Source organism: Camelus ferus, chromosome 18, assembly GCF_009834535.1.
Source record: "Camelus ferus isolate YT-003-E chromosome 18, BCGSAC_Cfer_1.0, whole genome shotgun sequence".
NCBI classification, from domain to species: Eukaryota; Metazoa; Chordata; class Mammalia; order Artiodactyla; family Camelidae; genus Camelus; species Camelus ferus.
Window position 1 is genome coordinate 22,442,888 of NC_045713.1, and position 13,878 is coordinate 22,456,765.

Here is a 13,878-nt window from a genome sequence, read left to right on the forward strand (position 1 = left end):
GGCGTACCCCTTTGTATTCCCATCCAGGACGTTGCTAGGCAGCAGTTAGTGTACCTGCCAGCTTTGCACCCTCTGTTGCAAGGGAAGGTGACCCAAATGTCCCAGCGGCCTGGACCCTGGAGCTGATGTACCCAAAGGGATCTGTCCCTAACCCACAGCCACACAGCAGAGATGATCAAGCAACTGCTTCCACGGGAGGTGGCCCAGATCCCTTTCCTTGCCTCCCATGGGGTGAGATGATAGGGGTGACCCTTATCTCATCTGACTGTGGGAAGGCAGGCCCCTCCCCCTCCTCTAACAGAACTATCAAACAGCAAGTTTACATGAATTCAGGGTTAAAAAAAATGACACTTCCTACGAATTTTGCCAAGCCTGCCAGTTCTCTCCTGTTGTCATGACATGTATGCCTGTTACAAGTGTGATTTCAGGGATCACAGGCACCTTTCTGTGGGGTCAGCCAGGCCCGGCTGGGCCCTGACCTGCCACTTGTATCTTTGTCCCCCAGTGTAATGTCCCTGAAGGAGGGCTGGTCCCCAAGTCCCTCTATCTGACAGAAGAGGACCAGGAGCACGAAGATCAGCTACGGCAGTGGAGAGAGACCTACCAGTCAGCCAGTGTGCACCGCGGGGCCCCCCACGAGGTGCTGGGGTCCCCGCCTGGGAGGGCCTACTGGGCTGGGCGTCATCGTAGGTCAGGGACCCTGAAGCAGAGCCTGAGATGAGCTTTTGTGCCAGAGATTTGTAGAGGATGGGTGCTCCAGAGAAACCTGTAAGGAGGGTGGGGGCAGGACGGGGTGGAGGCAGAAGCTAAGCCAAGAGGTGGTTTCAGAATTGGTCTACCCGGCCTGATCTGATTGTAGGGGGCTGGCCTTTGTACCCTCACATCAGGCAGTCATTGGCTGTGGGTCACTGCATGGCAGGATGGAACCTCCCAGGGGTTTCAGACAGAGGTGGGTCTGTTTGTCCAGAGCAATTCCTAGATGTAGGGGGAGAAGGGAGGCTGGGAGCCTCAGCAGCCCACCCTTCCTGCAGTGAGGAATGGAGACTGACAACCCTGCAGCCCGCTTCTCCATTCCAGCCCCCTCCAAACTGGCCTTACACCTGTCACCTGTCCCCATGCAGGTTGCAGTGGAGATTCTGGACAGGGAGTCAGTCATCACCTGGGACTTTGACATCCTTCGAGGGGACGTGGTGTTCAGTCTGTATCACACCAAGCAGGCACCCAAGTCAGGCCCCCGGGAGCCTGGGGCCAGGGCCTGCGGGCAGCTGACAGACGAAGGCTGGGCCCTGGACGCAGATTACAGCCGGGTGGAGGACCCCCTCGTCTGCCGGGAAGGGGAGAGCATCCAGGTTCCACTCCTTGGTTCATTTACTTATTCATCACGCCAGGCTGAGTGCCGGCTGAGCGCCAGGGTTCTGGGGCTACAGCAGTGTACACGCTGGACCCGGTCCCTGGCCTCAGAGACCCTGCTGGACAGTAGGGGAGAGAGAGCCTGGCAGATCCAGGACCCCAGCCTCAGAATCCCCTGAGACTCCTGTCAAAGATGCAGGTTGCCAGGCCCCGCGCCAGGCGGGCAAGCTCAGAACCTGTGGGCATGGGACCTGGCATCTGCACCCTCACCTCTCCCCGTGATTGCTGATGCGTGCTCAAGTTTCAGAGCTGACACAGCAGAGAAACTGTAGGTCTGGGAACAGACTCAGACATGAACATGAGCCACCCCTGCTGACCCCACATTCTCCGTGAGGCTGGTGATTGCAGGTCAAATATCACCAGCCCACAAACACACACACACACACACACACACACACACACACACACACACACACGAGCACTACAGATCTTACTAAAGGTTTCACAGGGGAATTAGCAGACAGCTGTCGCATCACCCCCCCAGCAATGTGCCCCAGGGTCCCACCAAACATCCCAGCCCTTCCTCAAAGCTGTTCTTTGTTTTGCAGGGAGGTAATTAGGTTTATTTATTTGTTTATTTAGTAGACGTACTGGTAATTGAACCCAAGACCTTGTGCCTGCTAAGCATGCACTCTACCACTGAGCTATAACCTCCCCCTCAAAGTTGTTCTTATAATAACTAACACCCCCACCTTGCTGTCTCTTGGCCCTCAACAAACTCTAACCACCTTCAAGCTCCCACCCAAATCCTTCTCCAGGTACTCTCAGTTTGCAAATCCCACTCAGCAGGACAAAAGGCCAACAAAATCCAGGCGTTTAACCAAACCACACCTCTGTTGTCCTACAGCTGTACCCCTCTCCCTCACAGTCTCAACTCCCCCTCCCTGCCCCTCATCTCTATGAGGGAGGCGCTCAGATGCCAGGGATGTGGGGTAACAGCAGGGGTGGAATAAGGGTGACTTCGGGAGACTCCAAAAGGAAGGACTGGCTGGTAGATTGGTTTAAAAAGGGGATCCTGTCTCCAGGTGGACCAGGGCCTCAGGTGTGGCCGCTGTGTTTCAGGGCTCCCACGTGACCCGGTGGCCTGGTGTCTACTTGCTCCAGTGGCAAATGCACAGCCCCCCTGGCCATGCGGCCTGCAGCCTCCCGGGCATGGAGGATGTCCTGACGGCCCTGCACAGCCCTGGCCCCAGGTGCAAACTCCTCTACTACTACGAGGTGCTGGCGTCTGAGGACTTCAGGTACGAGGTGCCCCAGACGCCCCTCCAGGCCAGGCCCTCAGCCCCTTCCTTCCGGGCTGGGGACTCTGGAATCACCTCCTCTACTTGGTCTTGAGCTTCTCCAGGGGTGGGGCCCCAGCCTGGGTGTTGTTAAACCTTACCGTGAGCGACTGGAGTGAACACCATGTCCAAAGTCTGCCTCAGCTGCATAACTGTCCCTTCAAATGAAACCCTGGACATCCCAGCCCAGCACCCCAGACTGACTGGTAGAGGGAGAAGGGGAGCCCGAGCGCTCCTGTTTGTATATCCCCTCACTCCTAGAACTCCATCAAACTGGGTTTGGACTGCTCTAGAACACTAGAATAGTGCCTCACAGACTTCTCTCCCAAGTGTTGCTGTCAGAGAGACAGGGAATTGTAGTGCTTTAGCCTTCAGCACTTCCAGGTTGCTGTGTGACCTCCGGCAAGTCACTTTACCTCTCTGAGCCCCATCTGTTATATGGGGACAGCTGAAGCCCCTAAGTCTTGGGGTTGTCCTGAGTATACGATGGCTGGGGGAAGCCTGCCCTTCACCTGGACATATAGTAAGTACTCAATAGTGGTTTCTTCCAGGTCTTTTGTCTCATCTTTCAAAAACAAATGTGATTTTGCATCCTGCCTCGTGACGTATCTGTGTTAGTTTCCTTCTAAAAATGATGCTTTAAATTTCTTACCATGGAGTAAAATCGAGGCTCCAGGAGGGTGTCACATCTGGACCCACATCCCAGGTGGAGCTCCAAGGATCCCTGGGGCAAACGCAGATGGCACAAGAAATGCTGGGCCAGGGTCTTTACTCTAAAGAGAGACCCCGCAGAGTGTCAGAGGGCTGGTGATTCCCCCTTTGGGAAGAGTCTGTTTTGGCCATCAGGCCTCAGTGCTGGGGAAGGAGACTGAGCCCAGAGAGACTCAGAAACGTAGACAAGGGAACTGGGGGCTACTGCCTCCGGGAGGGCCGGTGGAGGTCGAGTGGTGGGCCTTGCTGCCCTGACCTTCAGTAGCCTCATGAGAGAACCAGTTCAAGGCTATTTCCTGCTCGCCCTCAGTGGCCAGGTGCTGGGCTGGCTCTGTGGGTACCAGACAGGCTGGATCTCCCACCATGGTAGGAGACCATGTAACCACACCAAAGCATCGGTGGGTGCCATGAAGGTACCCAGCCCGGGCTCCTTGCCCCAGGCCACACTCCAGGAGGTGCTAGAGGTCGCACACACAGGGCGCAGAGTCCAGAACCAGGCCTGGCACAGGGTGGGTAGGGTAGTGGGGAAGGTGTCTGGGAAGTGACATTGGAGTTGACACCTAGGTGATGTGCACACAAATCGCCTGAGGGGCTCATCAAAGTGCAGACTCTGGGGGTTGGGGGGCTGCCTGAGAGTCTGCAGCTCCAATGACAAGCTCCAGGAGACGCTGGTGCTGCTGGGCCCCAGATCACACTGTGAGTACCCAGGCCCTACGGCTACACTGTCCGACTTGGTAACTACTAGCCAAAGGTAGCAATTTAAACATAGAGATTAGAATTAAACAAAGTTGAAAACTCAGTTCCTCAGTCGCGCTAGCCACATCTCGAGTGCCCAGGAGCCCCACGTGGCTGACGGCAGCCGTGTCGCATGGCGCAGATCTGGAACAGTGTCACCACAGAAACGGCACTGCTCTGGAGTGGGAGTTAACTAGACAAAGTGGGCAGGAGAGGAAGGTTTCTGGGAGTAGGCGCAGACACACAAGACCCCGAGATGGGGGAGGCGGGTGTCAGAGGAGCAGCAAGGAGGCAGAGGGGTGAGGCTGGAGACAGGCTGAGGCCTCCCCGGGCCGTGGGGCACCCTCTGGGCCATGCTGGCACCTAAGTGAGGTACAAGCCCCTGAGTGGTCTGTGGGGTTCTTGGCAGGGAAGGGGGTCAGAGAAATGGGTGGGGCTTCATTTCTCATCATAGCTTCACTTGCTTTTCCCTCTGCACTTGCCCTCTGCGCCTGGGGCGGTTGCCAGCCTTGTGGAAAGGGCCCTGGGGCCTCATTTGCAGCATCACCAGCTTTTCCACCGCTGCATGTGGGCCCCAGGGCTGTGTCACCACCAGATGGTAACGTAGGTGTCCTTCCTCCCCAGGGGTTCCATGTCCAGCCTGGAATCCTGCACCAGCCGCTTCTCCCAGCTCAGCGCTGCCACCTCCTCCTCCTCCAGCCAGTCCCACAGCAGCTCCCTGATCTCCAGATAGTCATGACGGAGCCCTGCAGGGCAGCACGACTCCCACATCTGCAAGTGTCCACGAGGCCTGGGACCATGTGGGCTGCAGCCGCGGGCCTGGAAACTGACAAAGTCGGGGTGTCTGGAGCTCCATGGGCTCTTCAGGTTGTGAGGACAGAATCATCTCCTACGGGCTTCGCATAATGAAAAGCCAAGGGGTAGGCTGACCACCTGCAGGTCTGGGGGCTCAGGGATGGCATCAGGTTCCATGCCCTCCTCTACCTCTGGCTCTGCTTCCCTGGGGTGGCCTCCTTCTCAGGGGCCTTCCCTGTACAAGGGACCCCATCACCATTAGGCTCCCTCCCTCCCCCCAGCTCAGCTGCAGAAGAGAATCTTGTCTCCCCACAAAGTTCCATCCAACCTCCTAGGAATGTAATCTTATCAGCCTGCTTCGTTCCCATCTGGTCCCTGAACCAATGATGGCTGCCAGGGGAATGGAGAACACTGACAGGCTGGCAGGGCCCTCTGTCCAATCTGGACCAATCTGGACTGGGCACGAGGAAGTACAGTGATTGGCCAGCTGGGATCACATGCGTACCCCTATTGCCAACCACCTGGTCTGAAAAGCACAAGGAGGGGTGCTTCTAGGAATACTGGAGTTCCCCCTAGAAGAAGGGGGAAAGAATGTTGGGGAGGCAGAAATGCTGGGTGTTCACCATAGCATCTAATCCCATAGTGATGCCCTGGGTCTCAAGATATGCAGGTGAGCAGTTATATGAGTTACAGGCTCCACTTTCTGTGGGGAGCCGCTCACCCTGCGTTTGAAATTCATTTTCGCAGCAAATGGCTGGAAGGCCTAACTCTGGCCACCTCTGACTTAAAGAGGTTGGGAAGGCCCAGGGTTTCTGCTGAGTTCCAGGCAGTGATGAAGCAGCTCTGGCTATCTTTATATTCTCTGGAGGTTCCTTTCTCTCCTGGGGATCTATTTAATTACGACTTTTTTGGTTGTAAGTTGCCTCCCAGTGGCTTAGCCAAAAAAGGGTGACCATTCATGGGTGCATGTAACTGGCCAGTCTAGGAGGGTTTACTTCAGGTAAGGCTGGATCCAGGATCTAAACATGGCATCAAGACTTCCCTGTGGGGTGTGGGCTGTAAATTTGCTGCAGCTGCCCTGGGGCAAATCTGACCCTCAGAACCAGCTCCAGTATTGAAAAAAATTTCCCTCAAGTTCCTGCATAGGAGGGGCGTGGGTTTCCTTGGGGCCTGAGGACATTCCTCCTTTCATTTCTTGGGCCTCCAAAAAGGAAATAGGTCAAAGGTCACCAAGTGGCAGCCTAAAATTGGATCTGGCCTGCCTTCAGTGTTTTAGTTTTGCCTAAACAAAAGGTTTAAAAATTGGGGTATTTCACACAGAAATCAGCATTTCTGGCTCCCCTTAGGTGTTTAGAAGGGTTGGCAAAATGGGGCCACATTGTGGGTAAAGGCAACAGGGCTGCACCCCTAAATGGGGCCACCCCAGTCCCCACCCCTCTCTATTGACCCACCCCTAGCACACATCACTCACTTGGATTATCTGCCTGGGAGGGAGGGCCCTGGAATAGCTCCACAGTCTGGGGTGAGAGGCTCAGGTTACTCTTATCTCGTAGCCTTGCTTACGTTGGGATGTCTCTGGCCGACACCCAAAGTCACGGGGCCTTGCCCAGGGGCTGGGTGTACAGCCATGGGGATCATCACCTCCATGCAGGCTCGGCATGACAGGACAAGGAGAGCAAGGACTTACTTCCGTGCCACTCTCAACCCCAAACCTAGGGCAGAGGGAAGGAGCTGTCCTCAAAGATCCCCTTCTCCCTGCAGGGAGGGAGCCTCGCCCATCTATGGGGTTTTCAGTTCACTTCTCAGGTATGGAAACAAAATCCAAAACTCTGCATCCTGCATCAAGGGGTGTGTGCACATGCATGAGGGAGAGAGAGGGGGGAAGGTTTGAGACATTCCCAAAACTAATTGCTCCCGTGTCACCAGGCATTTATCACCAAGAGCAATTTGTGATATTTTCCAACTGTCTTTAGATGAATTTCTAGCTTGTCTCTACAAACTAGAAGCACTTTGGGGGGAAGCTGTCCTGGCACTCCCTGCACACTTAGTGTCTAGGACTAGCACCCAGTGAATCCTGCAGAGGCCTTTCCTTGGCTTGGGATTATAAGTGGCTTTTGACAACTGGAACCTGGATCTGCCGATTCCAGAGAAGAGGGTCTGCCATTGGCAGTCCAGCCTTAACAGCAGCAAAGAGGCCCCTCCTTTTGAGAGCTTGCTCTCCCCCTCTCCCTTGGGAAAACTCTAGCTGAAATAGACTTAAGCAACAAAGGGAGTCCCTTTGCTCCTGTAGCTGGAATGACCAAGGGTGAGTCTTGCTCCAGGTATGGCTGGATCCAGAGTCCAGTGTCCTCAGGCTCATGTGGTCAACCTCAACTTCACCTGGGCTTCTTGGCCCCGTGTCCTTTTGCATGCTGGCCTTGTCCTCTCCACCTGGAGGGAAAGGTGGCTGCCGGCATCTCCTAGCCTACAACCACGGGGCTCTCATTCTCTAAGGCAGGAAGAGACTCTTTCCATCTCAAATCCCAGGGAAGGCTCTGACTGGCCCTGCACAGGTCACGTGCTCACTCTCATGCCAGTGGCCTTGTGATTGACATTCCCTCCAGAAGCACCAGGGGGATGGGGGAGAGCCAGTCGCCCAGTGGACAGAGGGAGCTGGCCACAGGAGCAACAGATAGCCACAGCGATATCTGCTATGGTTCTCCTCCTGTGCCAGAGGTCTCTGGGGCCCACACTGGAGTACGTCAATCAGTAGCCATTCTTACCTTCAGGAGGCTTGGGATTAAAAACCCAAGGAAGGACAGCTGAGCTCTTGGCTTCTAAATTCCCCTAGACCCCGGGGGTGGAAGCTCCTTGGCTTGGCTTCTTTCTTCATTTTGTTCATTAACCTACTGTGGCCAGGACAGAAACGACCCACTAGCAATAGGACCTGCCCAGGCACTTTAGGAGCCTGGGTCTTAAAATTTAGACAAGGTGAGGTTTGAGCCCCAGCCATTTTCTCACTAGCTGTGTGACCTCCAGCAGGTGACTTAACCTCTCTGTGCCTCAATATCCTCATCTGTAAAATGGGGATAGCAGTGCCTACCTCATTCACTGGGTCGTAGTGGGATGAAATGAAAGGGGCTGTAAAGTCCTCAGCCCAACGCCTGGCACACAGAAAGCACTTGATATAAGTCAGCGGTTATTCTGATTGTTTAATGCTTCTCATCCAAAGACTCCAGACTCCTTCCTGAGGATGCCCGTCACTGTTTCACATGGGACAGAAGGCCTAGCACTGCGTGTATCTGGAGAAAAGTCGGGGTGGGGATATTAATTCCTCCCGACTTACCCTTTTTAGAAACTGTGTTTTCTGGGCAGATCCACTCACCTGGAAGAGCATAATTCCGAGTGGTATTTCCCTCAACCAGCTGCAGAACGTTCTCCCCACAAGATGAAGTAAGGGGAGTTTGAGACTTTTTTTTCCTATCCTGTGTCTGGAATTTCTCCCCCTGTAAAATGAATTGGTCAGTCTGTTTCAGCCATGAAAACACGACACTTCTTGTTCACCTGACTGTTTGCTCCAACCAGGACCATTAAACGTTTTAGATTTGGATATACCTACTGTCTACTTCCTAAAACCCTGGAGGGTTCCCTGGGTTTGTTCAAGAATTACTCAACTCTTGTTTAAAAGACTCATTTAAAAGAGCGTTTTCAACAGGGGTGACGTCACACACAATGCGTTGCAGATTGGTTCTTCAGAGTGGCGAAGACAGGGCACAGAAAAAAAAATCACATTTTTAATATATAAAGCACAGATATATTGTATTAGTTTCCTAGGGCCACCATACCAAATTATCACAAACTTGGGAGCTTAAGACAGAAACTGATTTTCTCACCTTCCAGAGGCCTGAAGTCTGAGATGAAGGCCAGTGTCCCCTCCTAAGGCTCTAGGGGAGAGTCCTTCCTGCCTCTTTGAGCTTCTGGTGGCTCCTGGTGTTCCTTGGCCTGTGGCCATGTCACTCTAGTGTCTGCCTCCATCGTCACCTGACCTTCTCCACTGTGTGTCTCCTTTTTGACAAGGACACCAAGTCATTGCATTTAGGGCCCATTCTAAATCCAGTATGATTTCATCTCAATTATACTTAACCAATTATGCTTGCAAGGATCCCACTTCCAGATAAGGTCACATTCTGAGGTTCTGGGTAGACACGAATTTGCAAAGTGGGGGAGGCACTATTCAACCCACTGCACGTGCATACTGTGCACGAACAGATCCACGTGCAGCTTATCAGTGGTATTAAATGCAGGCCTCTGGGCCCCACTCAGCACTGCCAATGTGGAATCTTCGGGTGGGTTCCTGGATTCTACTTGCCAGGTCCCCAGGTGAAGGTGAGGGCCCTACTGTCCATCTTCCCTGGCCACTCTGTCCTGTCCCCTGGGTTTTACCCAAGTCCCAGAGTTGCAACCGAGGACAGCCACAGTCCTGACGTCAGGAGGGGGCGGGGCCTAACGGGCTGCACCGATCCTTCTTGCGAGCTCCCTTGGGACAGGGAGCAGGGTGTTGGCTGCCACAGGCATCGTGAGAGCCTGAAAAGGGTCCCTTGTTTTACAGCAGGAGGCCAAGGACCATCACTTGGGGAAGCAGAGGAGGTATGTTTCCTTTGTGTGACTGTATTAGGACCCCCATCTACACTGGCTGCTGTGACCCAGCCCTGCCCAACACATCTAATGCAGGGACAGAAAGCAGCCCGTGCTGCTCCAGTGCAGTGCCTGCACTCATCCCCTGCCACTTTTGCATGCATTGCTCTGGAGCTGTGGGCAGGGGCTCTCGGAGGAACAGCCAGTGGACCCTGGGGGGTAACGGGTGTTGAAAAAGAGCTCCCTGGGGCAGGCGAGCTGGGATCAGGTCTGAGCCTTGGGTCACTGCTGACGTCTGTCTCAGCAGAATAGCCTCCCGGAAGGCCCCTTAGGGGGCCTTGGGGCTTGGGTCCAGAGAGGGCAGGATACAACACCCCAGGCTCCCTGTGGCCCAAAGGCTGCCTCGGGGATCAATTCTTCCTCCAAGGCCTGGGGCCTCCATGGAGGCGGGTCTCAGGGCGCTAGTGGCTGTTGCGGGAATTTGAGCAGAGCCTGGAAGGAGCTGGAAAGAGCTGAAAGGAAAGGTGCTGGGTGGCTCTCAGGGACGTCGGAGGCAGTTATGCCTCTCCAGCTCCCCAGCCCTGTTCCCCTCTCCTCCCCTCCCTTCAGTGTCCCCACCAAGAAATGTGGTGAGAAATGCACCACAAAAGCACAATTTGAAACCCCTGACCCTAAGCGTTCTGGAGCCAGGACACAGATCCTTTGAGAATCTGATGAAAGCTGTAAGCATCACACTTGAATCCCGTTTCCATTTCAGGGCCCCTGAAAGCCATCCATTGGCCCCAGGATTGCTACCTTTTCCTGAGGTCTTTCCAGATGCTGAAGTTGTATAAAGAGCAGTGCAGCGGCTGAGACCCGTGTCACCATGGCAACTGCCCAGCACACAACTCTCAGGGTTACAAGCCAGGCCGCCAGGACTTCTGGTCCACATTCCGTGTTCGGGGGTCTTCAATCACTCCTATGGGAGGTGGAGAGGGGATCCTCGCACTGCCATAACTAGTTCATGTTAACCTCTGACCAGCAGGTCGATGACTTAAGTTCTTATAAATTTCTGTCACAGGCATCTCCCCACCACAGGTGAGTACTGGATCTCAGACAATTTTCTGCCTTCTGCTCCACGTCCCATCTAAGCTCTGCCACTGCCTGAGTCCAAAATGTGCCCCTGCTGGGGTGGCATGTCGTTAAGTGTCAGAGTCTTTGGGTTGCCAGAAACCCCCAAATGCAACACAAATTCCCTCAAGCAAAATGGGGATTTACTGGTCTGTGTAGTTGGGAAGTACAAGAATGATCTTGCTTCAGCTGTAGCTGGCTTCAGCTGTAGCTGGCTTCAGGGGCTCTCTGACAACATCCTCTTTCCTTCTTGGTTGGATTCTTCCCCACGTTGGTGTCGTTTTCCTCCTCCATACAGCCCACACCCTGGAAGCTGGACAATCCTGGCAGAGAGTCACTCTCCCCCAATTCCAGAAGTTCCAGGGTGGGCTTTGCCTGGCCAACTGGGACAGATGCCTATTCCTGAACCATTCACTGAAGCCACCTGGGACTTGGAGGGAGGGGACAGTGCCAGCTGAACCACAAGGATGGAGTCTGGGGGAGAGATAGTGCCCCAAAGGCAACACAAGGAAGGCTCACTGCAGTGGCTCACTTTCCTCGGGCATGGGGGGAGGGGTGTCTGGATGCAAGAATCTGCAGCTCTCTGATGGCGACCTCTGGTGGCCAGAGCATCCCCTGCCCCTGTGTAGGGCAGGCTGGAAATGCCGGCGACTTAACCTCCAAGAGCAGCCCTCAACCCAACGAATGAATGTAGGCTGATAAAAGCCCTCAGTCCCGCACCAGCAGGTGGCCAACCAGAGGCCCACCTCCACTACCCTAGAGGCCCAGGGGGCTGAGCCTGGTTGCCCACAGTGGGAGTTGCCCACTTATGCACCGTGTAAGGGCTGCCTTCCCTTCCCTGCCTCACTTTCTGTCCCCCAGCAGGGCTTCCTGGAGTCACCTCCCAAATAAACTACTTGCCCTCACATCTTTGTGTCAGGCTCTGCTGCTGGGGGTACCCAGCCTAAGATGGGAAGTTACTGAAAGATGAGAGACGACGTTGGGAGGCAAAGAGAGCTACCTGCCTGTGACAAATTAAAAAAGAAATCCAGGGGCCACAGGGAATGCGAGTGTGGGCAGGATTCACATTGTTCAGCGTGTCCCAGTCGCTGAACCAGGGACCCTGAGGCACACCACGGCAGACCCTCCCCAGGTGCTATGTGCTCCCTCTGGCCTGGAGTCCACCTGGCCCACGCACAACACTGTACATGTCCCCCAGCTGCCAGCCAGCTGAATACGAAGAGGTTAGCCTTTACGACAATGATTTCCACAGCCTGTTGCCTCAGGACCTCCGGGTGGAGGGAGATGTTCCCTGCAGGTTCCTGGACCCGACCACCCGAGAGTCATCAGTGGGTCATTCTGGGGGGCGACATTCAGACCCGCAGCCAGGCCTGGGAGCTGTCTTAGGAATACGTCAAAGCAATTCTCCAGTGCCTAAGAATTTGTCTGAGCTCTTGGCACTCCTTCCTACCCTTGAGCACTGGCAGCAAAACATCGTTACAGGCCCAGGGGTTCATTAAAAGAAAGCAAAATACGAAATGAAACTTCCAGGTGGAGGTGAAACACAAGGTCCCTGGAAGAACACGTGAACTTGGTTGTTTACATTTCTGGAGGGAGGCATAAACACCTGTGACATCTGCCAGCATTCTTGGGTAATTATCTAATATGGGGCATATTTTTATGAGATAAAGCTTTTTATAAGTATACTTGGATAAAAAATTAATTGTAAATTTTCAACAACAACAAAAAAGTTTCGGGACATGCTGTGAAAGCCACTCCTCTCCTCCCTCCAACCTGGAAATAACCCAGGACAGGGGCTGAGTGAGAAGGTAGAACTTGTGGGCTACGGGCTGACGGATTCACTGTTTATCAGATGTGCCCCAGGACAGACTGGCCCATGGCACCTACCGTGGGACCCCGTAGGGAATGTTGCAGGCTGACACAGTGGCTCTCCACTTGTCTATCCTGCCTTCAGGGGAGAGAGAAACACTCAGACCCACAGACGCGTCGCTGCAGGAACTCAGAGGCTGGGAACTGGCCTGTGACAGTTTCCTTCTGAAGTGAAACTAGACCTGTGTTAGAGTAGCTCGACGGCAGTGGCTGAGTCAACCTCCTGTATTCATGCTCCTTTTGCAGCTTTTCATCAAGGGACAAAGCTTCAAGAGGCCTCACGTGCTTCTCTCCTGGGATCCCTCTCTCCACCTTGATCCAAAGCCTCAACCAGCTTCTCATTCGCAGGGAGGATGAGACACCACGTGGACCGGAGCTGCGTCCTCAGCTGTGGCCACCCCAGACCAGGCCCACTGGCCCGTTAGCTGACTGCAGATACACGAGCCCAGCTGGAACCACTGATCCTAACCTGGACCCACAGAATCACCCAGCTGACCCTAGAATCACAAGAAATCATTATTTTTCATGAGAAGCCATGACTGGCTGTTGTTTTAAGCCACCAGTTTTGCACTGGTTTGTTGTGGAGTACTAGGTAAGTTTCAGATATAGTTTAAGATCAAGGTGCCGGCAGATTCCATCTTGGTGACAGCCCCCCGGCTGGCTTGTAGATAGCGGCTGCCCTCCCGCCGTGTGCTCACATGGTCTGGTCCTTGTGTGCATGCCTGGAGAGGGTGCTCTCCTATCTCCTCCTCTTCCACCCTCATGACCTCACTTAACTGAATCAAAGGGCCCCCCCCATACCCTACTACCATCATATTGGGGGTTAAGACTTCAACACAAAAATCTTAGGAACATAAACGTTCAGTCCATGACATGCATGGATCTATTTGAGGACCTTCTGGAAGCAGCCGCACCTCCCCAATTTCCCCTCCCCGCAGAGCCGCTAAGCATACAGTGTGACATATACTCATGGGGCAGGGTGTCTCCAGGCACTTTCTGAAGACCCTCAAAGCCACAAGTTATAAACTCGACTCACAGGGATGCAGGTCACGGGCAAGAGAGGCCAGCTGCTGGAGACGCGATGAACTGTAAAGGGCAGACCCAGACGGGGACCAGCCATTCTCAGCCCTGCCAAGTCCTTGCCTCGTGAGGGCATCAGCTGGGGCTGCTAGCTCTCCCTCTTTTAAAGAGAAACCAGAAATCTGGAGTTATCTCCCAACTTCTAAGCGTTGGCAACTAATTCCAATTCTATTAAAATACGGTGAGGACTAAACCTTTTCAAAGTGTGGTCCAGACACCCACTGCCATCACCTGGGAGCTTGTGAGACCTGCAGGCTCTTGGGCCCCAACCTGG

General features: G+C 54.1%; 1 protein-coding gene across 1 annotated transcript in view; it reads left to right on the top strand.

Moving 5' to 3' along the window:
* The window catches only part of SEC14L5 (SEC14 like lipid binding 5), a 39,347-nt gene extending 30,823 nt beyond the window's left edge, over positions 1-8,524 (top strand). The window contains exons 13-16 of the mRNA XM_006190051.3: positions 506-640; positions 1,122-1,349; positions 2,473-2,651; positions 4,761-8,524. Coding sequence (XP_006190113.2) covers positions 506-640; positions 1,122-1,349; positions 2,473-2,651; positions 4,761-4,869 — 651 coding nt within the window. The 3' untranslated portion in view covers positions 4,870-8,524. The remainder of the gene's footprint in view (positions 1-505; positions 641-1,121; positions 1,350-2,472; positions 2,652-4,760) is intronic.
* The last annotated feature ends 5,354 nt before the right edge of the window (positions 8,525-13,878 follow it).